General features: G+C 45.3%; 4 protein-coding genes across 5 annotated transcripts; 1 reads left to right on the plus strand and 3 right to left on the minus strand.

The window, feature by feature from the left end:
• Positions 1-5,251: 5,251 nt before the first annotated feature.
• LOC121718679 (histone H4) lies at positions 5,252-5,566 on the minus strand. Its single transcript, XM_042103771.1, has one exon. It carries the CDS (start codon positions 5,561-5,563, stop codon positions 5,252-5,254), a length of 312 nt encoding a protein of 103 aa, XP_041959705.1. The 5' UTR covers positions 5,564-5,566.
• A 9,167-nt stretch (positions 5,567-14,733) lies between these two features.
• Positions 14,734-16,020, minus strand: LOC121717983 (histone H2B-like). The gene is made up of 2 exons (XM_042102709.1): positions 15,981-16,020; positions 14,734-15,204 (listed from the first exon to the last, which is right to left on the minus strand). The coding sequence occupies exons 1-2, from the start codon at positions 16,018-16,020 to the stop codon at positions 14,792-14,794; spliced, it is 453 nt and encodes a 150-aa protein (XP_041958643.1). The 3' UTR covers positions 14,734-14,791.
• A 643-nt stretch (positions 16,021-16,663) lies between these two features.
• On the plus strand, positions 16,664-21,003 carry LOC121718581 (TOG array regulator of axonemal microtubules protein 2-like). Of its 2 annotated transcripts, none has more exons than XM_042103629.1 (8): positions 16,664-17,080; positions 17,359-18,235; positions 18,494-18,692; positions 18,964-19,069; positions 19,341-19,576; positions 19,825-19,983; positions 20,354-20,479; positions 20,620-21,003. In XM_042103629.1, exons 1-8 carry the CDS (start codon positions 16,940-16,942, stop codon positions 20,630-20,632), a joined length of 1,857 nt encoding a protein of 618 aa, XP_041959563.1. In that variant the 5' UTR covers positions 16,664-16,939; the 3' UTR covers positions 20,633-21,003. The 2 variants fall into 2 exon arrangements, with proteins under 2 accessions (XP_041959563.1, XP_041959564.1); XM_042103630.1 differs by having other exon boundaries at positions 20,736-21,003.
• Positions 21,004-25,304: 4,301 nt separating this feature from the next.
• LOC121718680 (histone H4) lies at positions 25,305-25,619 on the minus strand. Its single transcript, XM_042103772.1, has one exon. It carries the CDS (start codon positions 25,614-25,616, stop codon positions 25,305-25,307), a length of 312 nt encoding a protein of 103 aa, XP_041959706.1. The 5' UTR covers positions 25,617-25,619.
• Positions 25,620-26,100: the final 481 nt, after the last annotated feature.

The raw sequence follows: 26,100 nt of genomic DNA on the forward strand, positions 1-26,100 counted from the left end.
AACAGGAGAGTGGTCAAAAAGAAAATTAGGGTGGATTAACTCTGAGGCAAATGCAAAGTATAAAGACTATTGGCCTGTGTCAATCACAAAAGGACAAGCAATACCTCAAGCAGCGAAACCTTATACCGTTTGTAATAATAGTGGATTTCCTTTGAGAGTATCTGGATGGAACTTAGAAACTATGCAGGTGCCTGCTACTAAAGGTTTTGTGTGTTTGTCTGTTAGGTCCTCTGGCACAGATAAAATGATAAGGAAACAATTAGGACATAGTAAATGCCAATATTATCTCAAAGCAAATTATGATCAACTTAATTCGGCTGATAGCCAAAGTGAACATGGGATTTGGCTGGGAGGGAACTATTTTCCACTCATAAGGTATAGCAGTGTTCCAAGTCCAAACTTCAATTTTGCGCTTCCCATGGGCATGTATTGGGTGTGTGGTAAAATGGCATATTCATACTGGCCTCCTAATGCTGTAGGAACCTGTTACATAGCTGCTATTGCTCCTACAATGTGGATTTTACATGGAAAATATTCTAATCAAAAACAATCTACTAGATTTACCCATAGAGAGAAAAGAGAGATGACTTATACATCAGGAGGTATGAGTAACTGGAAAGGATATGTTATAGCAGACCCATGGACAGGACAAGGAGCTACTGTGGGTTGGACTTTTTCTCTCTGGGGTGGTGTAGTAGCAGCTTTACAAAAAATTAACGGACTAGCTTATCACCTGCAAAGTGTAGCGAATGAAACAGCAGCAGCTCTTTCGATGCTGAATGAGGAAGTAAAATATATGCGAACTGAGCTAGTAGCCCATAGAATGGCCCTAGATATGTTGTTAGCAGAGCAAGGGGGTTTGTGTCAGGTTGTTGAGACCTCATGTTGCTTCTTAGTGCCAGATGAGTACAACAATATCACCCAATATATTGAAGACATCCGAAAAGCTGTGCCAGATCCACCTCCACTTACTGCTTTTGATATGTTTCTGGAGGACTTTGAGAAAAGATTTGGTACAACTGCCTCAAACATCCTGATGGGAATGTTACGAATTGGATTACCATTCCTTGTCCCTGTGGTGGTTGTCCTTATAGTACTTCTTATAGGAAAGTTCACATTAGCTTGTATATTTAGAGCTCTAAACAGAGAGACCACAGTGACAAATTATGTATCGGTTACTGCGACTGGAATGTATGAAGACATCTTCCCATTTAGGGAAACACCAGATACTGAGAAAGAGGAAACATGTTAGTAAAAGAAGTGTACAAAGTAGTCTGACCCGATGTACCTGGTTTAAATGATGATGATGTAACTGTGTTTTTCATTTTCTGTTTTCCCTTTGTAATTTAGATTTAGAACTGCAATAATCTAATTAATTGTTAGAAGTGACTTTTAATCATTGTTTGGTAGGTTTAAATATAATGTTGATCAGACTAGTTGTGTTAGTATATACACATGTAGAGTACTGTATTAAACATGTAGCTTTACAGCTCCACAGGGGGGAATATGTGGGATAAATTTTATATGTCTCTCATTGAATGTTTAGTATACCTTACATACATGTAGTGAAATCTAATTGCCATCACCCTACTCTGACCCATGTGTCTTTTGCAACTCCTAGGTTAGAATGTTTGGTTAACTTAACCCTTGTGTCAGCGTATTTGGGTAACCCCAGGATGCGGGGTCATGAACATTTCTTATCTTTGTCAATACACCAGATGGTTAAGTGGGGTTGTAAACATTTCGTATCTCTGTTAAAATATTAGAAGGTTAAGTGATTAATGGAGGGCGACAACTTGTGATTTTCCATGGGTGTGGGATAAGGTATAAGTGTTGGCTTCACCCACAGATGTGTGGGCTTGTTACTTTGACATTTCATGTGGGTAACATTCTCCCGGCGTCGTGAATAAAGCTGCAGTCTCACACCAGTTGTCTTGGATTAATTTTGACCACAGTGATTGCCCTAATAACTGGTTGGGCCACCCTTAGCAGTAACAATTGCAATCAAACGTTTGCGATAACTTGCAATGAGTCTTTTACAGTGCTGTGGAGGAATTTTAGGGGCCCAATCTTTGCAGAATTGTTGTAATTCAGCCACAGTGGAGGGTTTGAGCATGAACTGCCTTTTTAAGTTCTTGCCACAGCATCTCAATACGATTCAGGTCAGGACTTTGACTAGGCCACTTCAAAGTCTTAATTTTGTTTTTCATCAGCCATTAAGAGACCAACAAAGCAGTGCGAAGGAAAGCCAGAATTGACAAGCGTGCTCAGGAATGAACAGGCATGTATCCGTAAGGGAAGGGGATGCATTGACCAGATATTTGCACTGCAGAATATTATAGTGCAATGCCCAGAATGGCAGAGGCAATTATACATCTAATTTTGTCGACTTTGAAAAGGCATTCGATAGCATACATCGTGAAGGCCTCTGGAACATCTTAAGGATGTATGGAATCCCACACCACAGCACATAGTCGACCTCATCAAGAGTCAAACAAGTATGTGTGATGTCAGCACTGATCTTTAACATCGTTATAGACTGGGTGATGCGTCGCACAACAGAAGAAAAAGGAAGAGGCATAAGATGGACCCACTTCTCAATGTTAGAAGACCTGGATTTTGTTGACGATTTAGCTCTAGTCTCACACACTCACCAACACATGCAAGAGAAGACATCAAGTCTCGGCTGCTTTGCACACTTTGCAAGTTGGCCTGAAAATAAATAAAGGAGGTGATGGCACTATAAACGTCTCAGATCCACCACCAATCCTTGTGTACGGAGAAGCTCTAACAACAACAAAGGAGTTCACCTACCTTGGCAGTACTGTAAGATTTGATGGGGTGCACACAATGACATAAAAAACAGAATCAATAAAGCCAGGAATGCGTTCAGAATGTTGAACAACACATGGAAGTCACAGCAATATAGAACAAAGACAAAACTGAGGATATATCAGAGTTGTGTGCTATCCTCCCTCCTGTATTGAGCAGAATGCTGGAGGATGACAACAAGCGACCTGTGTCAACTGTGAGTCTTCGACACAAAAAGTCTACGAAGGATATGTCGAAATTTTTGGCCCAATAAGATATCCAACGAAGATCTACTGACTAGATGCCAACAATACAGCATGGATAGTATTATAACAAAGAGGCGCTGGAACTGGATTGGACATGTTCTGAGAAGAGAGCAGGACAGCATCCCAAGAATAGCCCTCCGCTGGACACCTGAAGGGAGAAGAAAGAGAAGACGACCCAAGAACACCTGGCGGCGCACGGTAGAAGAGGAAATTAAATCTGTGAGCCCGGCATGGGAAGGTGTCCAGAAAACAGCCCAGAACCAACCAGAGAGGAGAACCTTTGTTGCTGCCCTACTTGGCAGGAGGCAAAACGGGCAGTAAGTAAGTAAGTTTCTGTTATACGTTTTTTTTTTCTAGACTTTAAATCTGTCTATGTTCCCTGACCTGTAAAATATTTCAGTGCTATGGTAACTTGACAATATACCTCAAACAAGGACATTTTCAATTTTGAACATTTTAAATAAGAAATGATAGTGTCATAATAATTGGCTTCTAGCCTTAACTGATTTGATGGAATTAATGTGACGACCTGATTTTTTATTATTTATTTTTACTTTTTTTGTATTTACATTGATAGAGGTTGTGCATACACCAGTTTCAGGTGTTTACAAAATTATTCAACTGTGATGAAACTCACCATACGTGTGGTAATGATGGTGTTAAATAACTTAAAAGGTTAAAATGCTACCTAGTTTACATTTCTAAATAAGTCATCCATTTGGATTGTTTGCCTTTGAGTTATTGTCACCGATTCATAGTGGGCAATCTATTATACCAACTGGCTGGGAAGTGCAACAGTTGTGGAGTCGGCATTCATAGCCTGTCTCTGCAAAACATACATCTCCAAACTCAAAAACAGTAGACTAACAGTCAATACAAGTGGACTATCAGAGCAGCACAAAATACTCAAAGCCATGCCGAATGTTCTGTTCACTCTTAAACTTTTCATCACTTTTGGTGCCTCTGCCTAGCCACTAAATATATTAGAACTAGTTCTGTATTTTAAATAACATTTCGAGCAATCACATAGCCTATGTTCAATGTTGCAATATTATCAGAAGGCCCTATGTGCAATTTGCTTTTTAGTAGGATCTCACAAGAACATTTCAAAATGAATGGAAAGACAGTGATGATGTTTTTCCAGGTAGTGTACAAGTGAAGGGATAGACGAAAAAGGCTTTTAGAAAAGTATTTTGTAGTATTTTGAAAATACAAAAACACAGTATTTTATTTTGATACATTTTTTGGCTGCTGTATTTTGTAGCTTATTATGATATTTTTTTAAGGTGGGTATTTGGTATTTTATTTGGAAATACATTTTGATGTATTTGTGCCCATCCCTGAGTGTGTTGTATACTGTAGAATCAACAAATTGTGTGGCCCTGAACATTGTGCTTTCCATTTGTTCACAGTACTGAATGTTCAATAGATTTTGACAGGTTCATATCAACAAAGAACAAGAATCGAAGGATAAGTTTGTGAGATGCAGGGTACAGTAGCCTTCTGTAAAAATAGGAGTACAAGGAGGAAGAACAAAAAAATGCAAAGAGCAAAGCAAAGTAGTAATTTCTGATCTATTTGTTTTGATTTTTGTACCTCTCCCTGAAAACTATACTCTACTTTTTGGTGTAGGCCTATTGCTTACTGACCGCTTGATACTATCATTTTGTTCTCTTTGTTTATGATTTGATTTTTACAAAGAGTCAGATGTTTTGTAAATAGTGCTTGAAGATGAGGTTTTCTGTTTAATGTTTTAACAAAACAAAGCAAGGTTTCAGAAATCGTGTTTTAGCTATTGAGAAAAACTGTAAATTTCTTCTGGATAAAAAGTACCTCTATTTAAGTATAAGTAGATACTCTTTTGATTCCGTGAGGGAAATTTGGTCTCTGCATTTATACCAATCCGTGAATTAGTGAAACACTCAGCACACACTAATCCCGACGCAGTGAGCTGCCTGCTACAACAGCGGCGCTTGGGGAGCAGTGAAGGGTTAGGCGCCTTGCTCAAGGGCCCCTTCAGCCGCTTCTCCCTCCGGTTACAAGTCCGAAGCGCGGCTGCCCCAAGCTTATAGCTTTCGTGATTCAAATTACCCTATAGGAACACAAGCTTTTATGAGGAAGTGGATGGCTCTTAAAAGAGCCTTTGCGTAGAAATGGAGGGAGAGATCTGATCTTTAACCACCAAAACCGTACAGTGTACGACCCTGACGCTTCAGAGCATAGACGACGTCCATGGCGGTCACGGTCTTTCTCTTGGCGTGCTCTGTGTAGGTGACGGCATCACGAATCACGTTCTCCAGGAAAACCTTCAGCACACCACGGGTCTCCTCGTAGATGAGACCAGAGATACGCTTCACACCACCACGGCGGGCAAGACGCCTGATTGCAGGCTTGGTGATCCCCTGGATGTTATCACGAAGAACTTTGCGGTGACGCTTTGCGCCTCCCTTTCCAAGACCTTTGCCTCCTTTACCTCTGCCAGACATCTTTCAGACCTCTTGCGACGGAGTCTTGTACGAATATGAAACAGCAATCTGTCGCAACTCGTACTAGCTTCCACAGGGAGGACCTCGTTGAAAACTACTAAGCACTGCCCCTTCATTCGCTCTCCTTTTTATGAATGGAGTCTGCGCGGGCGAATATACGTCACCGAGACACGCCCACTTCTGAGTTTCACAAAGTAACCAAGAACAAAAGTAAGACCGACATTGATACTTTGAACAGCTGTTGTTTTTTGTTTTGTTTATCACAATTCAACACAGGACAGGCACACTTAACCCTTGTGTGTGTGTAATGTTTTTTTTTTTTTCTGACTGATACTGTATGCCCTTAACTTGATAATGACAAAATGAATAAATCATTCGGTAGACATGCCAACATACCCCTACACATTTACATCCTTAACAAGATGTTTGACCCAAAGACACAATGAGACGCACAGATGTAAAGAAAGACACAACAATAGACACACACACACACACACACACGCGCTACAATTGTATAACGGACAGCTAAACAACAATAAATGAGATTCGGTTAATCCGAAGCATACTTTACATTTCATGTTGTTGAAATTAAGTAGCCTAGACCTTGCCTGAAAGTTGACTCTGACTGTCAATGATTGGAGTGGATGTGTGGAGTGGAGTCATTTTTATTGTTTTCAGAGTAGCTCTAAAAAGTACTGTCTAAAAGTGAGGGAAGATGACAAAAGTCAGGGAAGTGTGGGGACATTCTGTGGGCGGTGCTGGTTCAGATGGACCGTCCCTTGCACTTCAAAGTAACCGTTACTGTTACAAATTGTATTACTGTTTAATTTTAAGTTTTTTGAACATTTATATATCTATGGCCTAACACTGCATTTTCACCAATACTGTCTGACAATTTGCCTGAAATGCTTAACCCTGCTTTTGTGTTAGTTTTAATGTTTAGGCCTACTAGTTTTGTGTTCCCTGTTCAAAAATCACTGCCGCATTATAACTTGTTAAAAATCCATAGTAACACGTATTTTATCATCTAATGTTCAATTTCAATTTATTGTGCTTATAGAGCGCCAAAACATTACACATGTATCATGGCGCTTTACAGAATGTAGGCAATCAGAGAAAAAGGAAAGAAAGGAAGAAAAGAAAAGAAAGAGAGAGGCCCATGGGTAACAGGGGCGAGGAAAAACTCCCTAGAATTGGAGATACATATAGGAAGAAACCTCGAGCAGATCCACGACTCAAGGGCCTGACCCATCTGCCTAGGGTCAATACAGGACAGTAAGGTCTGTATACATGACAAATGCATATGATAGTCAGTGTTGGGAAGAATACTTTTAAAATGTAATCAGTTACAGAATACAGAATACATGCCCTAAAATGTAATTTGTAACATATTCCGTTACATCACTCCATCTAAGTGTGTTGTGACCTTTATAAACTTGTATTCTATTTCAAATTAACAGTTTTGTACTTTTTGCTACCATTTGCTATGTATGGCCTACAGGCCTCACTGACCTGAGCTCATACAAGTCAGAAAGGGAAAGATTAATTGGAGGTTCCAGTGGGCGCTGGCATAGAAGCAAAGAGGGTGTGTTTGTGTGTGCGTTTTAATGTACTGAAGCACATATACAGTCCATCTGATCAATAAGTATGTGCCTGGACTCTATTTTATACACTGACCATTTTCTCAGCCATTCATTTCTAATGGCCGGTCATTTTTGACCAGAAATACACATGGGTGTTCTAAAGTTAACACTCAAATTGTTATAAAAAAATGTTGTTTTGTATTCAGATGTGTTAACAAAGTCAAGGAGCCTCATGGTTGTCAGAATAAGTTACAGTTTTTTTCTGAATGCTTAAACACAACCGTGATTCTTATAGCACAATTTCTAAAACTATTAATACTTATAGCAAAACCACTCACTGAGTTCACAAAACTAAAAGCACAAACACTGCTTTGCACTCAGTTGGCAATTTTGTAACACACACTTTGCACATCTGTAGGCACAATCCACTGCACAGCTCGTTTTGCGGAACTGTAAACACAACTCACTGCTTTACACTCAATTTTCAAATGATCAACACACTCCTAGCTGTCATGAGCTCTCTCTCTGCCTGGTAACACGTGCTGATTGAAGTCTGATGACCTCCACCTGTTCCTGCTCTGCTCTGCCTCAACCTCGTTACCTACCAGCTGCACTGCATTCACCACTCATCATGCCCTCTATATAAAGCCTTGCTTTTCAGTCCACACTTGTCAGATCGTCTGCAACCAGCACCAGTTATCTGCCTGTTTTTGAAAACGCCTCTGACTCTTTGCCTGTGATCCCGGACCCGCTCGACTACTTCTGTGTTCTCCAGCCCCGGTAATCTTGACCTGCCTTCCGTCCCTCTTCTACGAATACCGCCTAGTCCTTGACTGTACTGCTGCTTCGTTTCAATTGCTGTTGTGTGTGTGTTTCCCCCAGGACTTCCCGGATCATCCAGCTCCTGCCATCGCTGTTCGGCTACTGGGGGAACACACACACGCAGACTCTTGGAACTCCTGTACCCCCCCCGGAACCCCTGAAACCCCCAACCCTTAAATAAACTTTTGAACGTGACGCTTTTGTGGTCCTCGTCCTGTTTGGTGTCTGACAGTACGATCTGACCAAACATGGACCCAGCGCACGGTCGAACCAGCATGGAAACCGACGAACCAGAACCACCCACCGCCATGCAACGCCTGGAAGAGACAGAGAGAGAGGTAAACCGCAACACTGCTGACATTGCCTCCCTACTTCAAGCCGGCTTGAGCCAGCGTCAGCAGTTCCAGCAGCAACAGCAACAACTTGCAATGATCATTCAACTTCTCACCAACCTTTCTCCTCTGCCTGCTCCCACCGGCCCAGCCCCAGCCAGCCTGCTCACCGGCCCAGCACCCGAGTCTCCTGCCCAGTCCACTGCTACCGTGGCTGCCGGAGCCCCAGAACCCAGGATCGGCAATCCAGAGCGGTTCAGCGGCGACCCAACCCAGGTACGGGCGTTCCTGACGAGCTGCCGTGTCCAGTTTACCCTGCAACCCAGGACTTTTGCCACTGAAGGGGCGAGGGTCGGTTACGTGATCACTCACCTGACGGGCCGAGCTCGACTCTGGGGAACGGCGGAGTTCGAGCGCCAGACCCCAGCATGTGCAACGTTCAACCTATTCGCAGAGGAGATGCTCAAGGTATTCGATTTGGAATCCACAATAGCCGAGGCATCTCGGATCCTGATGAGTATTCGCCACGGCAGAAGGACTGTTGCGGATTACTCCATCGACTTTCGAACCGTGGCAAGTCGGAGCTCCTGGAACATGGAAGCATTGGTGGATGCTTTCCTCCACAGCCTGGCGGACTACATAAAGGACGAGCTGGTTTCCCATGATCAACCCCCCACTCTTGATGAAGCCATTGCTCTGGCTGTCCGCATCGACCGCAGGATCCAGGCCCGCCGTCATGAGAGAGGGCGCCAGAGTCCATCCACCAGCACACGGAGTGTCCCAACTGCCCTTCTGTCCGCACCTGCCACACCATCTAGCCAGCCGGACCAGTCTGAACCGATGGAGATCGGCCGCACCTCCCTAACCCCTGCAGAGCGCCAGCGACGCATCACCTCCAACTTGTGCCTGTACTGTGGTGGTGATGGTCATCGAGTCGCCACCTGTCCAGCAAAAGCCGGAGCTCACCAGATGTAGGAGGAATCCGGATGAGCTCAATGAACATTCAGCCCTCCATCAGCCGTAAACCCCTCATCCAAGTCTGTCTTCACCTGTCTGATTCCACCCACACCCTGGCAGCCCTGGTGGACTCTGGCGCAGAAGCAAACATTATTGACACAGGACTTGCTCGTCAGCTGGGCTTGGAAAGCCATCGCTTGTCCACTCCTGTTCCAGCCCGGGCCCTGGACGGTCACGCAATTGGCACAGTTACCAGCATCACAGCCCCCATCTCAATGATGGTGTCAGGAAACCACCGAGAGACCATCCGCTTCCACCTGCTCAGCTCTCCAGGCCAACCCCTAATCCTGGGCTACCCTTGGCTCCGTCTCCACAATCCTCACCTCGATTGGGCCTCCGGAACTGTGAAAGAGTGGGGAAATGCCTGCCACCTGACCTGTTTGCGTGCTGCCTCGCTGCCCCCCGGCTCAGTACCCCCCAGCATTGCCCACGACATTTCTAATGTCCCTGAATGTTACCATGGCCTCCGAGAGGTGTTCAACAAGACCAAAGCCACATCTCTGCCCCCACACCGTCCGTACGACTGTGCCATTGATCTCCTCCCTGGGACTGCTCCACCCAAAGGTCACCTCTACTCACTATCCCCTCCTGAAAGAAAAACTATGGAGGATTACATCAGGGACTCCCTGGCAGCTGGACTCATCCGCCCGTCTTCCTCTCCTGCTGGTGCCGGGTTCTTCTTTGTGGGAAAGAAAGATGGTTCTCTTCGCCCCTGCATTGATTATCGAGGTCTGAATGATGTCACAGTGAAGAACCGGTACCCTCTGCCTTTACTCACCTCTGCTTTTGAATTGCTCCAGGGATCCACTATTTTCACCAAACTGGACCTTAGAAATGCTTACCACCTAGTGCGAGTAAGGGAGGGTGACGAGTGGAAGACAGCATTCAACACCCACACCGGCCATTATGAGTACCTGGTAATGCCATTTGGCCTCACCAACGCCCCAGCGGTATTCCAGGCGCTGGTGAATGATGTGCTGCGGGACATGCTGAATAAATTCGTCTTCGTGTACCTGGACGACATCTTAATTTTCTCCAGAACTCTGTCCGAACACACCCGTCATGTCCAGCTGGTTCTTCGACGGCTCCTGGAGAACTCTCTCTATGTCAAGGCGGAGAAATGCGAGTTCCATGCTCAGACTGTGTCATTCCTGGGATACATCGTCGCTGAAGGCAATATCCAGATGGACCCCGCAAAGGTCTCGGCAGTTACCTCCTGGCCAGTTCCGGGGAATAGGAAGAAGCTGCAGCAATTCCTCGGTTTTGCCAATTTCTACCGGAAATTCATCCGGAACTACAGCTCCGTCGCCGCTCCCATCACAGCTCTGACCAGCATCAAACACCCCTTTTTCTGGACCCCAGAGGCCAACACAGCCTTTCATACCCTCAAGGCCCGGTTCACCACTGCCCCCATCCTCCAGATGCCGGATTCAGACCGGCAGTTCGTTGTCGAGGTGGATGCCTCAGACGTGGGAGTCGGGGCCATACTCTCTCAACGGGCAGAGGAGGACAACAAGTTGCACCCCTGTGCATTTTTCTCTCGCCGGCTTTCACCTGCAGAGCGCAATTATGATGTTGGAAACCGTGAGCTGTTGGCTGTCAAGCTTGCCCTGGAGGAGTGGCGTCACTGGCTGGAGGGGTCCACAGTTCCGTTCCTGGTCTGGACCGATCACAAAAACCTCGAATACATCCGCAATGCCAAACGTCTTAACCCCAGACAGTCCCGCTGGGCCTTGTTTTTCACCAGATTCAACTTCACCCTGTCATACCGCCCAGGTTCTCGGAACACCAAGCCGGACGCTCTCTCCCGTCAGTTTCATAAGGATGACGCCCCTTCCCAGGAACCTGCATCAATTCTGCCCGATCCCTGCGTCGTAGCTGCCCTGACCTGGGATATCGAGGAGGAAATTCAAGAGGCCCTCCGTGACCATCCCAGTCCCAGTGCATGCCCAGACGGTCGTCTCTTCGTCCCAGATAATTTGAGGTCCCGGGTCATACAGTGGGGACACAACTCCCGCCTTGCCTGCCACCCGGGCTCCGCCCGCACCTGCCATCTCCTTGCCCAGCGCTTTTGGTGGTCGTCTTTGAGAAGGGATGTCCGAGAATTCGTCCGTGCCTGCCCCACCTGCAATCAGAACAAGTCCTCCACTCGGCCCCCCGCTGGTTTACTCCAGCCCTTGCCTGTGCCCACACGACCCTGGTCCCACGTCTCCTTGGACTTTGTAACTGGCCTCCCACCATCAGGTGGGATGACTGTCATTCTCACTGTGGTTGACCGGTTTAGCAAGATGGCACACTTCATTCCCCTCCCTAAACTGCCATCTGCCAGAGAGACTGCCCAGGCTGTTCTTGATCATGTCTTCCGTCTACACGGGCTGCCCAGGGATGTTGTCTCTGACCGAGGCCCGCAATTTACCTCTACATTCTGGAAGGAGTTCTGCCGTCTTCTAGGGGCCACAGTGAGTCTCACCTCTGGGTTCCACCCCCAGTCCAATGGTCAATCCGAGCGGGCAAACCAGGAGCTGGAGAAGGCGCTGCGGTGCATGGTTTCTCGCAAACCCCAGGCTTGGGCACAACAACTGATGTGGATAGAGTATGCTCACAACTCCCTCACCTGCTCTGCCACTGGTATGTCACCTTTCCAGTGTGTGTATGGCTACCAGCCCCCCCTGTTCCCCAGCCAGGAAGGAGATGTGTCCTGCCCGTCTGCCCTCGCCTATGCCCGCCGTTGCCGTCGTACCTGGTCACAAGCTCGTGCCACGCTACTCAAGTCAGCTGTCAGCTATGCCACTGGGGCTAACCGCCGAAGATCGCCGGCACCCGCCTACCGTGTTGGCCAGAAGGTGTGGCTGTCAGCCAAGGATCTCCCACTGCGGGTGGAATCGCGTAAACTGGCACCTCGATTCCTCGGCCCGTTCCCTATCCAGAGGGTCATCAGCCCAACCGCAGTCCGGCTCCAGTTGCCAACCTCCATGAGGGTGCACCCTACTTTCCATGTTTCGAAAGTCAAACCGACGCATGAAAGCCCGCTGGTCCCCGTGCCGCTTCCTCCTCCTCCTCCTCGCCTCGTTGACGGTGGGCTGGTGTACACCGTTCGACGCCTGCTTCGGTCCAGACGGCGAGGTAGGGGCCTCCAGTATCTCGTCGACTGGGAGGGCTATGGACCTGAGGAGAGAACCTGGGTGCCAGCCAGTCGGATTGTGGACCGGACACTCATCGCCGACTTCCACCGTCTGCATCCTGATCAACCTGCAATCCGTAGGGGCCGCCCCAGAGGGGTCCCTAACCGTCCTGCCCGCCCGGCTTCCTGTCATGTGCCTGACCCTGACCCTGTCTCGGTACCTGTCCCGTCTTCTGTCCACGACCCTCCAGCTCCCTCCGAGGATGAGGATGTTCACTCGGACCGCTCGGAGGAATTCTAGCCCTCCACCGGCTCCCCTCCGCCCTCCCGACGTGGTGTCACTCTTGGGGACTTCTGGGGCCGTCCCTTAGGGGGGGGGTTCTGTCATGAGCTCTCTCTCTGCCTGGTAACACGTGCTGATTGAAGTCTGATGACCTCCACCTGTTCCTGCTCTGCTCTGCCTCAACCTCGTTACCTACCAGCTGCACTGCATTCACCACTCATCATGCCCTCTATATAAAGCCTTGCTTTTCAGTCCACACTTGTCAGATCGTCTGCAACCAGCACCAGTTATCTGCCTGTTTTTGAAAACGCCTCTGACTCTTTGCCTGTGATCCCGGACCCGCTCGACTACTTCTGTGTTCTCCAGCCCCGGTAATCTTGACCTGCCTTCCGTCCCTCTTCTACGAATACCGCCTAGTCCTTGACTGTACTGCTGCTTCGTTTCAATTGCTGTTGTGTGTGTGTGTTTCCCCCAGGACTTCCCGGATCATCCAGCTCCTGCCATCGCTGTTCGGCTACTGGGGGAACACACACACGCAGACTCTTGGAACTCCTGTACCCCCCCCGGAACCCCTGAAACCCCCAACCCTTAAATAAACTTTTGAACGTGACGCTTTTGTGGTCCTCGTCCTGTTTGGTGTCTGACACTAGCAAATCTATACACATGCATGGCTATTATTTACACTATTTTGCCAACTCTCTGGCACACTTTCTCATGTGAAAGCTGTTTTAGATAATTAGTTCACTTTGCAATCAGCCTAAGCACTATAAATAAGGCACATGTAATTTACAATGGGTACAATGGAGGGAGCAGGAAGAGTGAGAAGAGTAAGAATTAGAGGAGAATGAAGAATACGACGTGGATGTGAAGAAGTAGGAGGAGGAAGAGGACGGCAACGAAAGAGTTACTTTGGGTCCAGGAGAGATGGTACAAGATGTTATCTAAACCCGATGAATATATTGCCTACTCGTAATAAACAGGCAAAACGCAACTGTATAATGTGCTCCCCACAACAGGGCATATTGGCAGTCCAAAGAATAGTCTAAGCCAGTGTGTTAGAAACATATAGGCTATTCTATTGTAATTCAGTCTTGGTCATATGTCTGCATAAGCAAAATTAACAAATATTGCCACATCACGTATGTTTCCCATAAATTGGTGTAAATATGCCACGTTTCTTCCAGTAGCAGCAACTGGAATCCATGCATTTCCACTGAATTATTTTTGGAATCTGATCCCTTATCATAGCTGTTCATTCTTACTCGTTGCTCGACTTATCGTGACTAAATTCAAGATGGCTGCAAACGCTAAACTTCGTGAAGATACTGTCTGTACAAATCGTCTTGTAAGTAAACTACCAGTGCTTTTTCAAAGTTCTCAATGTCTCGTTTTAAATGTCAGGGCCCTCGGAAGTCTACCAATGAAGTGTGGAGATACATTGAGCCTAGTAAATGGGTGTAAAACAGTGATTTATTTGCATGGCTAGCCCGATGCCGAAGCACCACTATTGAAAAAGATGTTGGTAGCATCGGCTAACTAGCGCCAGATTTTGGAGTGCAGGGGACAAGCCGAGATGGGCTGAGACACACGTTCACACTCGGTATCATGTTTCGATACACTTTAGGTCAATATCACACCGGAATTCTCCTTTAATGTCAGGTCGACTTTAAATCACGACATGCCATATTTATTCTTGACATTCAACACCAGTTAGTATAGTAGGCTACAGCAAATACACAAATGAGACCAGCACAACACAGCTGCTGGATCCATTGTTTTAAGTTAACTTGTCCTATTCGTCCGTCTTAGTTGTGCTCATTCGCTGGCACATTATCCTGGCCTGGTCAATGTTTCTCCCCCTATCGGTGCCGTTTCTCTTCAAACCACACGAGGAGTCCATTCTGTCCCGTGACGGCCATTTAGAGGATGACACAGCCGTGGCAAAATATGGACATAGACTTATATGCAAATTAATGCGATGTGGTCTGTTTATATTGGAATTACTTTTCAAAGAGAACATGGGTGGCTCTTAAAAGAGCCTTTGGATTAAAGCGCGTTCAAAATCCGGCTTTACTTGGAGCTGGTATACTTGGTGACGGCCTTGGTTCCCTCGGACACAGCGTGCTTGGCCAGCTCACCGGGCAGAAGCAGACGCACTGCCGTCTGGATCTCCCTGGAAGAGATGGTGGAGCGCTTATTGTAGTGAGCCAAGCGGGAAGCCTCTCCAGCAATGCGCTCAAAGATGTCGTTCACGAAGGAGTTCATAATGCCCATGGCCTTGGAAGAGATACCGGTGTCAGGATGGACCTGCTTCAGGACCTTGTACACGTAGATGGCATAGCTCTCCTTCCTGGACTTTCTGCGTTTCTTTCCTCCTTTGCCAGCAGTCTTAGTCACGGCTTTCTTAGAGCCCTTCTTGCAGTCCTGAAGCAGGTCCACCCCGACACTGGTATCTCTTCCAAGGCGATGGGTATCATGAACTCCTTCGTGAACGACATCTTCGAGCGCATCGCTGGAGAGTCATCTCGCTTAGCCCACTACAATAAGCACTCTACCACCTCTTCAAGGGAGATCCAGACGGCAGTGCGTCTGCTTCTGCCCGGTGAGCTGGCCAGGCACGCCGTGTCCGAGGGAACAAAGGCCGTCACAAAATACACCAGTTCCAAGTAAAGTCAAGTCGGCTTTTTTAACGTAACGCTTCACAACACAAAGGCTCTTTTAAGACCCACCCACATTCTTTGAGTAATTCCAATACCTTAAGGACTTTCATTACTGTTATCAATTTATCAAAGACGTTGGGAATATAATCCATCTAAATCTTTTGCAGATATAAAATCTGCTCATTACTGTTACTTGATTTGCTGTGAACATTCGTACTTGCTCATTTGGGTTGCTTAGTGCTCCGGTGATTGATTTGGGGCTTTCAAGATGGGTAGGCCTAAGGCATAATCTGTTCAGCATACACTTAATTAAGCGGTTCTGATTTATGATGCTTGTTCATGCTATTAATCATTGATTAAATTGCTGTTCTTTAATGTAGTTCTACCAACATTTTAGAACTGTTCACTGTCTCACACACCTACATGGAAACTAACCGAAAGGGAAAACATTTTTAATTAAACAAAGCGCTTTTAAACTCTATCCTGTGGTCGTGGAAGATATTAAAAACATGTGGAAACTTGTGTTATCCTTGCTCCCCAGTAGAGGGTATTGTAAATTGGTCTGTTGTGTCCGCTCACATAAGTTTAAAACCACCAACCCGATGTACTGAAGGTAAACGTATTTTCATTGTTCTCCATTATCCTCCGGATGAACTTCAGAATCAGAATGCAAATTCAGGAATTTGGTTTCACTTTGACAGATTGCGTTACATGGTTGATGACCGTTCTTGTTTTGTGGTTGATTTTACGTGTTTGGTTTGGAGTGAAATAATGATATCACAGCGTAGGCTAGTCCTTAATTTAGCGGTTTAGCACAACAATCACTCACTGAACTCAAATCAAGATTATATGCCTGTAACTATCAATTAATTGATACTGACTAATTTGCTTGCTATCAAGCCTAAGGAAGCCTAAGAAGACTATAAGGCTGCATTTACTGATGTTTATTGGTTAGTTATCTATAGACCCTTTCAACAATAAAAACAAAAACAATGGTTAAACGTTCTATTTGGTTCCCAATCTACTTCCTTTGCATTAAGATAACATATGGAATGTTAAAACGGAAGCCTTGTGGGGCCAACTATGATGCTGATAATGGAACTCTCTTGAAAGGGTCGATGTAATTATTCATGGGTTTCATCAGGTCCCTTTCCACAGGTGTATAAAATCAAACACCTTAATTATCAATGCAGACTGCATGGTGCTTGATTAATACACCTGTGGAAAGGGACCTGATGAAACCCATGAATAGACAGAGGCGATTGTGACCTCTAGGCTTATGGAACTCGTTACGCGTCATAATGGTGAGTTCACAATAGCGTAGCTGTCATTCTCCGCCAAAATACTGCTTTGCTTCACTTGTTGCAACTTCTCAGTTAGATATAGCCTACACGCTTGTTTTTCCGTTTCGATTATATTTGAATATATATTTTTCAAATCGTAATTTTCCTAATTTGATACTATATTATATTTTAAGTTCAGGACGTTTAACTTCAGCCCATTATCATCACAATTTTGAAATGTAGCTCCAGTCAGTGAATTGGATATTTTCAGTTCTATGGATTCCCAAAGCCTTAAAGAGGAGTTGGATAGACTCCATGCCCAAAACCAGGAGATGAAACACATAATGCAGCAGCTCCTGAGGGAAAACCTGGAACGGATGCAGTACACTGGCTCCCAGACCTGCTTCCCGGCATGTGTGAGTTCCCTATAAAATCGAATAGTAGGCCTAGTACAATATAGCCTAAGCTACTACCGGTATGTAAATTTAATAGCCCATATTCCCTGAGGCCAATACAAATGCTTATGCGCAATCTGGCTGTTAATCAATTATAGAAATCATACCATGGGCTAAGTTACTTATAGTAACTTTAATATTAGGTTCACATACAGAACTGTGTGTGTGCAAATGTCTGTTTGTGGTGTTGGGTGCAGGTGGTGGCCATGTTTGACATGTTTCCTCCTCCCTGTTTACAGTGTCATCATCAGCTGCTTCACCCACATCTCCATCCTCATCTTGTGCCTGTGATGCTGCCAGGCCACAATCCCACAATGCTCTGCGGCTCTCTCCAGCCGCTCAGAGCCGGTGTAGCGTCTGGTCAGCATGAGCTGTTGCCCCCCATCACCCCTGCACGTGCCCAGCAGCAGCAGTCTTCTGGCTCATTCCCCTCCTTGCCTGCGCTTGCCCAGGGCCAGGACCCGGTCCAGTTGTGGCTAGGTGACAGTCGGCTCTCTGCAATTCCGCAAGGAGGTGCTCCGCGTCCCCTAGGCAGGAGGAATTTGACTGGCCTTGATCGCGCTCACCCGCTGATGCCACTCCATCACGACAGAGCCCCGAGTGGCGTTGCCAATGGCAGTATGGCACCTGCTCCACCTGTCATTGCCAAGGCAACGGGTGAAAGTCAGAACAACGAGCCGAAGAAGATCAAGGCCAGGCGCTGCATCAAAACTGTCCAAGATGTTGGCCTGAAAACCAGCAGTCACCAGAACATGGGGTGTGTGCTGGAACCCCTAAACGTCCACCAGATCCCTGAGAACCTCCAACTGGAGGCCCTGCGTGTTGCTGAGGAGATTAGACTCACTAGTCTCCGCTGTAACAGTGTCCTCAGTGGCAATGCCAGCGCTTCAGACCGTGCAGGCAGTTCTACGAGCAGCCTCAGCCCTGTGGACCTCAGGACCCCGTCCGCACTGCGCGCTCTGCCCTTCCTCAACACCCCCACTCCACCCATTGCCCATGCTGTCCCCTCCCCCCCAGAGACAGCCAAACCTCAGACAACCAATCAGAGACGGTTCGTCAGTAGACTACCCCGCCTCAAGAAGACGGCTTCAGTTAGTGTGGCCACTGCTGTGACAGGTGAGCAGTGAAGTCAGTAAAGTTAGATATCCCTAACCCCTCTTACACACACACACTCACTCACACACACTGATCGTATTGTCTGATATAGCTTTGGTTGCAACACAAGAATAGGATCTACAAATCAAACTTTATAACGCATGAGTGCAGACCCATGGAGCACATGCAGACCATCTTATACAGTCTTGACAACTTAACAATACTTAAACATCAGTGCATAGCATAATTTGCAAACAGATTTGACCTTTGACCTCCCAGAGCAAAAGTCAGTGGAGTGTCTGGCAGGGAAGGAGGAAGTGAGGGAGTGTAAGGAGGTGAAGAAGAAGAGAGTGATAGAGAAGCAAACAAGCAACACCCAGCAGATCAGGGAGCTCCCTGAGCTGGCCAAGCTGCCCCCTGTGTCCTGTCCCGAGGAGGCCATCCTGCAGGCCTTCAGGCTGCTCAGAGAGGATGACTGGTGGGAGTATAGCTAAAATAGGCTAGCCTAACACATTAACTCTATACAAATTATAGGCTATTGGCTATGATAAGCTACTTTAACATATTTACTTGAGACAAATTATAGGTTTTCAGCTAAGATACATGCAAATGACCTATTTGTGTTCAAAGAGTGTCTTTAATTGAAGACAGTCTACCCTATGCAAGGTCTTTACACTTTAGAGCTAAGCTGAAAATAGACTGCTAAAGTCATATGCTCCTCTAAATTGTGTGTGTTGTTGTTTCTGCAGGCAGCAGAAGATCGAGGCCCTGATCTCCATCAGGTCTCTGTCCCAACACCACGCTGAGGTGCTGCTGCCCAGGCTGCATGATGTGTGTCTGGCCGTCTACCACGAGGTCAGAGGCTCTCTGCTGGAAAACAAGCTAGAGCTCATGTTGCATTTGTTCTGTTTCAGGCCCGAGAATATGTATTCAGATGACTCAGTTATACTGCACAGTTTCAATAAGCTTACTCGTCTTGGTGCCTCTATAATGTATGCATGTTGGGCCTGGGACTCATTTTTATAGACAGTATGAGAACACCATTGTAACAAACTTTCTTTGTGTTCTATGTATTTTTGAGACGGCTTGCAACATTTTGTCATTCTACCTTTCTCAACACACCCAGGTGAAGAACCTGCGCTCGATGGTTTCCCGCGCTGCCATGGTGACCCTGGCCCACCTGCACGCTCACCTGGGGCGAGGCATGGACACGGAGGCCGAGGGCACAGCCCAGACACTGCTGCCGAAAGCTGGAGAGGCCAGCGGCTTCATCAGGGAGGACATGGAGCTGGCACTGGGGTACATGGTGCTCAACGTTACCCCCTCTCGCAGCATGAACGCCCTCATCAACACAGGGCTCAGGTGAGGGGGACAGAGAACCCTGATGAGCCTTTACTTCAGACTTTCTGAAGTTTATTGGTTCTCTGTGATACTGCTGATACTAATGGTTCTACTAGTCCTCAACAACTGTTACCTAGATCTCTGTTTCACCTGGTTTCACACATGGCTCTCCAGGTTATATGGTTCTTTGTCTGGTCTGGTTCTCTGGCTTACTCATTCTCTGGCTCTCTGTTTCCCTTGGTTTGTCTCAATGGTTCTCTACTTCTTAGGCACCGTAATGCGGCCGTGAGGAAGACCACTGCACAGTTCCTGGAGAGACTGGCAGAGGTCATGGGGGCATCCCGCGTCTTGTCTGGCAAAAAGAACCTGACTGACCGCTTTATCCACTCCATCAGCTGTCTGGCCCTCGACAGTGCACAGGAAGTCAGGTGGGAGTGCTACTTCTTGTTTATAAATAACAATTCAGCCAACCGAACCTAACAATCAATTTATTATGTGATATCCAAAAGTCATGTCATGTCATATATCAATACTACATAGAATTTTCTGTCAGTGTCGTGGATTTGAAATTGTATGTTTACCACTGTGAAAACACAATGAAGAGTTAGTAACATATGTTATATTCAGAAAACATAAATAAAAATAGGCAGTTCTGCCTATGAAAAAAAAAATGTGGCATCAAACATATTTTGAATGTTAATTTAACATATAAAAAACATCACAATGTTGTTTTAATGCTGTCATTATTAATTTATTGTAAATAAATTGGTGTTGTTGTATTGTTTGTGTCTAAAACAGGACCCATGCCCGTAACACGCTGGCATTCTTGGCTTCCCATCCTGACCTTATCAAGATGGTGGACAGGTTCGCCCCTCAGAGAGATCAAGGCACTGTCAGGGACGTCATCAACAAATGCCAAAAAAAGTGGGTGCAAACCATTGGAGGACACCATTAACACAGCATTTATCTATCATTGTCAAAAATTGGCCAACATCTCTACTTATTAAACCTCAGAGAATCCGGAAGGAAATGTCTTAGTAATGTGTCCTTGTGTCCCCCCCCAGAAATATTCATTGAAGTGAACATCCAAGCTGGAAAAATGCAATAATGAATACTGGTCTACACACAAACCGTAACATTTTTAAAAATGTGCCTTAAGCAATGCACCATCCCTACATAGTCGCTGATCCAAATTAAGAAGGACTTCTGGCATCAACAAAGGATCATCTAGACCAGCAGAAGCCCACCAGCAGCATTCCAGCAAGACCAAGCTCCTCCTCCCATTCCAGTTTGCTCTCATTCACTCTCAAGCAGCTCTACAGCCCCCAACCAGCTGCAGCATTCAAACATCTATTTTTACATAGGCCTAATTTGTATTTTGTTTCTTTTTCACATCTTTCAGTTTCCTTTTTCTGAAACACGTTAAAAATAAAGGGGAACAAAGTGTATTTGTCTGTCTCATTTCGCTCAACATCGTTAATAATAAACTTTGCCACTGTTTTGCACATGTAGCGTGCATAGCAGTCTTACAAAACATTCTAACTAGACTAGAAACAACATATTGTAAGAAAATAATTCCGCATCTATAAATCAATAACCGGAAGTGAGGTAAGAGAGGGCAAACAGGTCAAGTTCAATGAATGGTGTAATGAATCCTGACACAGACTCAGAGGAGATTATAAACAACAAGAATGCCTTTGATGGGCCACAGCCTTATAATTATGAGCTTCCTTGGTGAGATAGGCAAGTGAAATAGGGGCCAGGAAGAGAACAGGGGGAGGAACGATTATATTATAATTGTTGTAATTCAGCCACATTGGAGGGTTTGAGCATGAACTGCCTTTTTAAGTTCTTGCTACTAGCCTGGCTAGCGCCACCACTTCTCAATGAGACGTGGTCTGGGAACCAAACGTTCATTTTCTCGTATTTGAAAAAAATGCCCAGATCCGTTTATTGGGTGCCACAGATGTCTATCAAATGCGTTTGTGCATAGCTCATCATCGTCTTGCTTTCCCCCCTGTTCTGTGATTGGTTCCCTATCTCAGGCGAAAATTTGCTCCATGGTCTCCAGGCTGCCTTAGCAGCGTGAATCAAATCGCGCGCAAGGCAGCATGGGAACACCCAGGCTATCTTGCCACAGCATCTCAATACGATTCAGGTCAGGACTTTAACTAGGCCACTTCAAAGTCTTAATTTTGTTTTTCATTAGAAATTAAGAGACCAACAAAGCAGTGCGAAGGAAAGCCAGAGCTGACAAGCGTGCATATCTAGAAGATCTTGTAAGACAAGCAGAAAAGGCAGCTCGGAAAAGGGGAACAAGGGAAAGTTTATAAGATCACCAAAATAGTGAGTGGCAAACACAAATTAACAACTGAGACACCAATAGTAGACAAAAAGGGGCAACTACTGAGAAATGAGTCACAGCAAGAAGCCTGTTGTGCAGAGGACTTTAAGGAAGTTCTAAACAGACCAGCACCCACAATAGAACCTGATTTTCAGCATGCAGGGAATGACCTGGACATATGGCATAGAACCTCCAACAAAAGCTGAAATGGTCGCAGCCATTAAGTCCCTAAAAATGGAAAAGCCTCAGGACAAAAGATAACCTGAATGCAGAGCTCTTCAAAACAGATCCAGATTTAACCGCCAAAATACTCCAACCACTCTGGAAGGACCGCTGGAAGGAGTTATCATAAAGATACCAAAAAAGGGCAATTTAAGAGATTGTAACAACTGGTGCGGGATCACACTCCTATCAATACCAAGTAAAATCATGACAAAAATCATTGCGCAGCGTCTTACAGAGGCCGTGGATGAGAAGCTCAGGAATGAACAGGCAGGTTTCTGTAAGGGAAGGGGATGCATTGGCCAGATATTTACACTGCAGAATATTATAGAACAATGCCCAGGATGGCAGAGGCAATTATACGCCGTCATACACCGTGAAGGCCTCTGGAACATCTTAAGGATGTATGGAATCCCACACCACAGCACATAGTCGACCTCATCAAGAGTCAGACAAGGATGTGTGATGTCAGCACTGATCTTTAACATCGTTATAGACTGGGTGATGCGTCGCACAACAGAAGAAAAAGGAAGAGGCATAAGATGGACCCTCTTCTCAATGTTAGAAGACCTGGATTTTGTTGACGATTTAGCTCTAGTCTCACACGTCTCGGCTGCTTTGCACGGCAAGTTGGCCTGAAAATTAATCAGAGGAAATCGGAGGTGATGGCACTATAAACGTCTCAGATCCACCACCAATCCTTGTGTACGGAGAAGTTCTAACAACAACAAAGGATTTCACCTACCTTGGCAGTACTGTAAGATTTGATGGGGGTGCACACAATGACATAAAAAACAGAATCAATAAAGCCAGGAATGCGTTCAGAATGTTGAACAACACATGGAAGTCACAGCAATATAGAACAAAGACAAAACTGAGGATATATCAGAGTTGTGTGCTATCCTCCCTCCTGTATTGAGCAGAATGCTGGAGGATGACAACAAGCGACCTGTGTCAACTGTGAGTCTTCGACACAAAAAGTCTACGAAGGATATGTCGAAATTTTTGGCCCAATAAGATATCCAACGAAGATCTACTGACTAGATGCCAACAAGACAGCATGGATAGTATTATAACAAAGAGGCGCTGGAACTGGATTGGACATGTTCTGAGAAGAGAGCAGGACAGCATCCCAAGAATAGCCCTCCGCTGGACACCTGAAGGGAGAAGAAAGAGAAGACGACCCAAGAACACCTGGCGGCGCACGGTAGAAGAGGAAATTAAATCTGTGAGCCCGGCATGGGAAGGTGTCCAGAAAACAGCCCAGAACCAACCAGAGTGGAGAACCTTTGTTGCTGCCCTACTTGGCAGGAGGCAAAACGTGCAGTAAGTAAGTAAGTTTCTGTTATACGTTTTTTTTTTCTAGACTTTAAATTTGTCTATGTTCTCTGACCTGTGAAATATTTCAGTGCTATGGTAACTTGACAATATACCTCAAACAAGGACATTTTCCATTTTGAACATTTTAAATAAGAAATGATAGTGTCATAATAATTGGCTTCTAGCCTTAACTGATTTGATGGTATTAATGTGACAACCTTATTTTTTATTATTTATTTTTACTTTTTTTGTATTTACATTGATAGAGGCTGTGCACACACCAGTTTCAGGTGTTTACAAAATTATTCAACTGTGATGAAACGCACCATACGTGTGGTAATCATGGTGTTAAATAACTTAAAAGGTTACAATGCTACCTAGTTTAAATTTCTAAATAAGTCATCCGTTTGGATTGTTTGTCTTTGAGTTATTGTCACTGACTCATAGTGGGCAATCTATTACACCAACTGGCTGGGAAGTGCAACAGTTGTGGAGTCGGCATTCATAGCCTGTCTCTGCAAAACATACATCTCCAAACTCAAAAACAGTAGACTAACAGTCAATACAAGTGGACTATCAGAGCAGCACAAAATACTCAAAGCCATGCCGAATGTTCTGTTCACTCTTAAACTTTTCATCACTTTTGGTGCCTCTGCCTAGCCACTAAATATATTAGAACTAGTTCTGTATTTTAAATAACATTTCGAGCAATCACATAGCCTATGTTCAATGTTGCAATATTATCAGAAGGCCCTATGTGCAATTTGCTTTTTAGTAGGATCTCACAAGAACATTTCAAAATGAATGGAAAGACAGTGATGATGTTTTTCCAGGTAGTGTACAAGTGAAGGGATAGACGAAAAAGGCTTTTAGAAAAGTATTTTGTAGTATTTTGAAAATACAAAAACACAGTATTTTATTTTGATACATTTTTTGGCTGCTGTATTTTGTAGCTTATTATGATATTTTTTTAAGGTGGGTATTTGGTATTTTATTTGGAAATACATTTTGATGTATTTGTGCCCATCCCTGAGTGTGTTGTATACTGTAGAATCAACAAATTGTGTGGCCCTGAACATTGTGCTTTCCATTTGTTCACAGTACTGAATGTTCAATAGATTTTGACAGGTTCATATCAACAAAGAACAAGAATCGAAGGATAAGTTTGTGAGATGCAGGGTACAGTAGCCTTCTGTAAAAATAGGAGTACAAGGAGGAAGAACAAAAAAATGCAAAGAGCAAAGCAAAGTAGTAATTTCTGATCTATTTGTTTTGATTTTTGTACCTCTCCCTGAAAACTATACTCTACTTTTTGGTGTAGGCCTATTGCTTACTGACCGCTTGATACTATCATTTTGTTCTCTTTGTTTATGATTTGATTTTTACAAAGAGTCAGATGTTTTGTAAATAGTGCTTGAAGATGAGGTTTTCTGTTTAATGTTTTAACAAAACAAAGCAAGGTTTCAGAAATCGTGTTTTAGCTATTGAGAAAAACTGTAAATTTCTTCTGGATAAAAAGTACCTCTATTTAAGTATAAGTAGATACTCTTTTGATTCCGTGAGGGAAATTTGGTCTCTGCATTTATACCAATCCGTGAATTAGTGAAACACTCAGCACACACTAATCCCGACGCAGTGAGCTGCCTGCTACAACAGCGGCGCTTGGGGAGCAGTGAAGGGTTAGGCGCCTTGCTCAAGGGCCCCTTCAGCCGCTTCTCCCTCCGGTTACAAGTCCGAAGCGCGGCTGCCCCAAGCTTATAGCTTTCGTGATTCAAATTACCCTATAGGAACACAAGCTTTTATGAGGAAGTGGATGGCTCTTAAAAGAGCCTTTGCGTAGAAATGGAGGGAGAGATCTGATCTTTAACCACCAAAACCGTACAGTGTACGACCCTGACGCTTCAGAGCATAGACGACGTCCATGGCGGTCACGGTCTTTCTCTTGGCGTGCTCTGTGTAGGTGACGGCATCACGAATCACGTTCTCCAGGAAAACCTTCAGCACACCACGGGTCTCCTCGTAGATGAGACCAGAGATACGCTTCACACCACCACGGCGGGCAAGACGCCTGATTGCAGGCTTGGTGATCCCCTGGATGTTATCACGAAGAACTTTGCGGTGACGCTTTGCGCCTCCCTTTCCAAGACCTTTGCCTCCTTTACCTCTGCCAGACATCTTTCAGACCTCTTGCGACGGAGTCTTGTACGAATATGAAACAGCAATCTGTCGCAACTCGTACTAGCTTCCACAGGGAGGACCTCGTTGAAAACTACTAAGCACTGCCCCTTCATTCGCTCTCCTTTTTATGAATGGAGTCTGCGCGGGCGAATATACGTCACCGAGACACGCCCACTTCTGAGTTTCACAAAGTAACCAAGAACAAAAGTAAGACCGACATTGATACTTTGGACAGCTGTTGTTTTTTGTTTTGTTTATCACAATTCAACACAGGACAGGCACACTTAACCCTTGTGTGTGTGTAATGTTTTTTTTTTTTTCTGACTGATACTGTATGCCCTTAACTTGATAATGACAAAATGAATAAATCATTCGGTAGACATGCCAACATACCCCTACACATTTACATCCTTAACAAGATGTTTGACCCAAAGACACAATGAGACGCACAGATGTAAAGAAAGACACAACAATAGACACA

Source organism: Alosa sapidissima, chromosome 9 (assembly GCF_018492685.1).
Source record: "Alosa sapidissima isolate fAloSap1 chromosome 9, fAloSap1.pri, whole genome shotgun sequence".
NCBI classification, from domain to species: Eukaryota; Metazoa; Chordata; class Actinopteri; order Clupeiformes; family Clupeidae; genus Alosa; species Alosa sapidissima.

Excerpts from the sequence above, each read along its gene's own strand:
- LOC121718679 (XM_042103771.1), bottom strand. The coding sequence starts at position 5,563 with ATGTCTGGCAGAGGTAAAGGAGGCAAAGGTCTTGGAAAGGGAGGCGCA.
- LOC121717983 (XM_042102709.1), bottom strand. The coding sequence starts at position 16,020 with ATGGAGAACAATGAAAATACGTTTACCTTCAGTACATCGG. Across the intron at positions 15,205-15,980 it reads GTTTACCTTCAGTACATCGG|GAGTTCATGATACCCATCGC; the intron begins GTTGGTGGTTTT and ends TCGTTCACGAAG.
- LOC121718581 (XM_042103629.1), top strand. The coding sequence starts at position 16,940 with ATGGATTCCCAAAGCCTTAAAGAGGAGTTGGATAGACTCCATGCCCAA. Across the intron at positions 18,693-18,963 it reads CTGCTCAGAGAGGATGACTG|GCAGCAGAAGATCGAGGCCC; the intron begins GTGGGAGTATAG and ends TTGTTTCTGCAG. Across the intron at positions 19,070-19,340 it reads GTCTGGCCGTCTACCACGAG|GTGAAGAACCTGCGCTCGAT; the intron begins GTCAGAGGCTCT and ends CAACACACCCAG.
- LOC121718680 (XM_042103772.1), bottom strand. The coding sequence starts at position 25,616 with ATGTCTGGCAGAGGTAAAGGAGGCAAAGGTCTTGGAAAGGGAGGCGCA.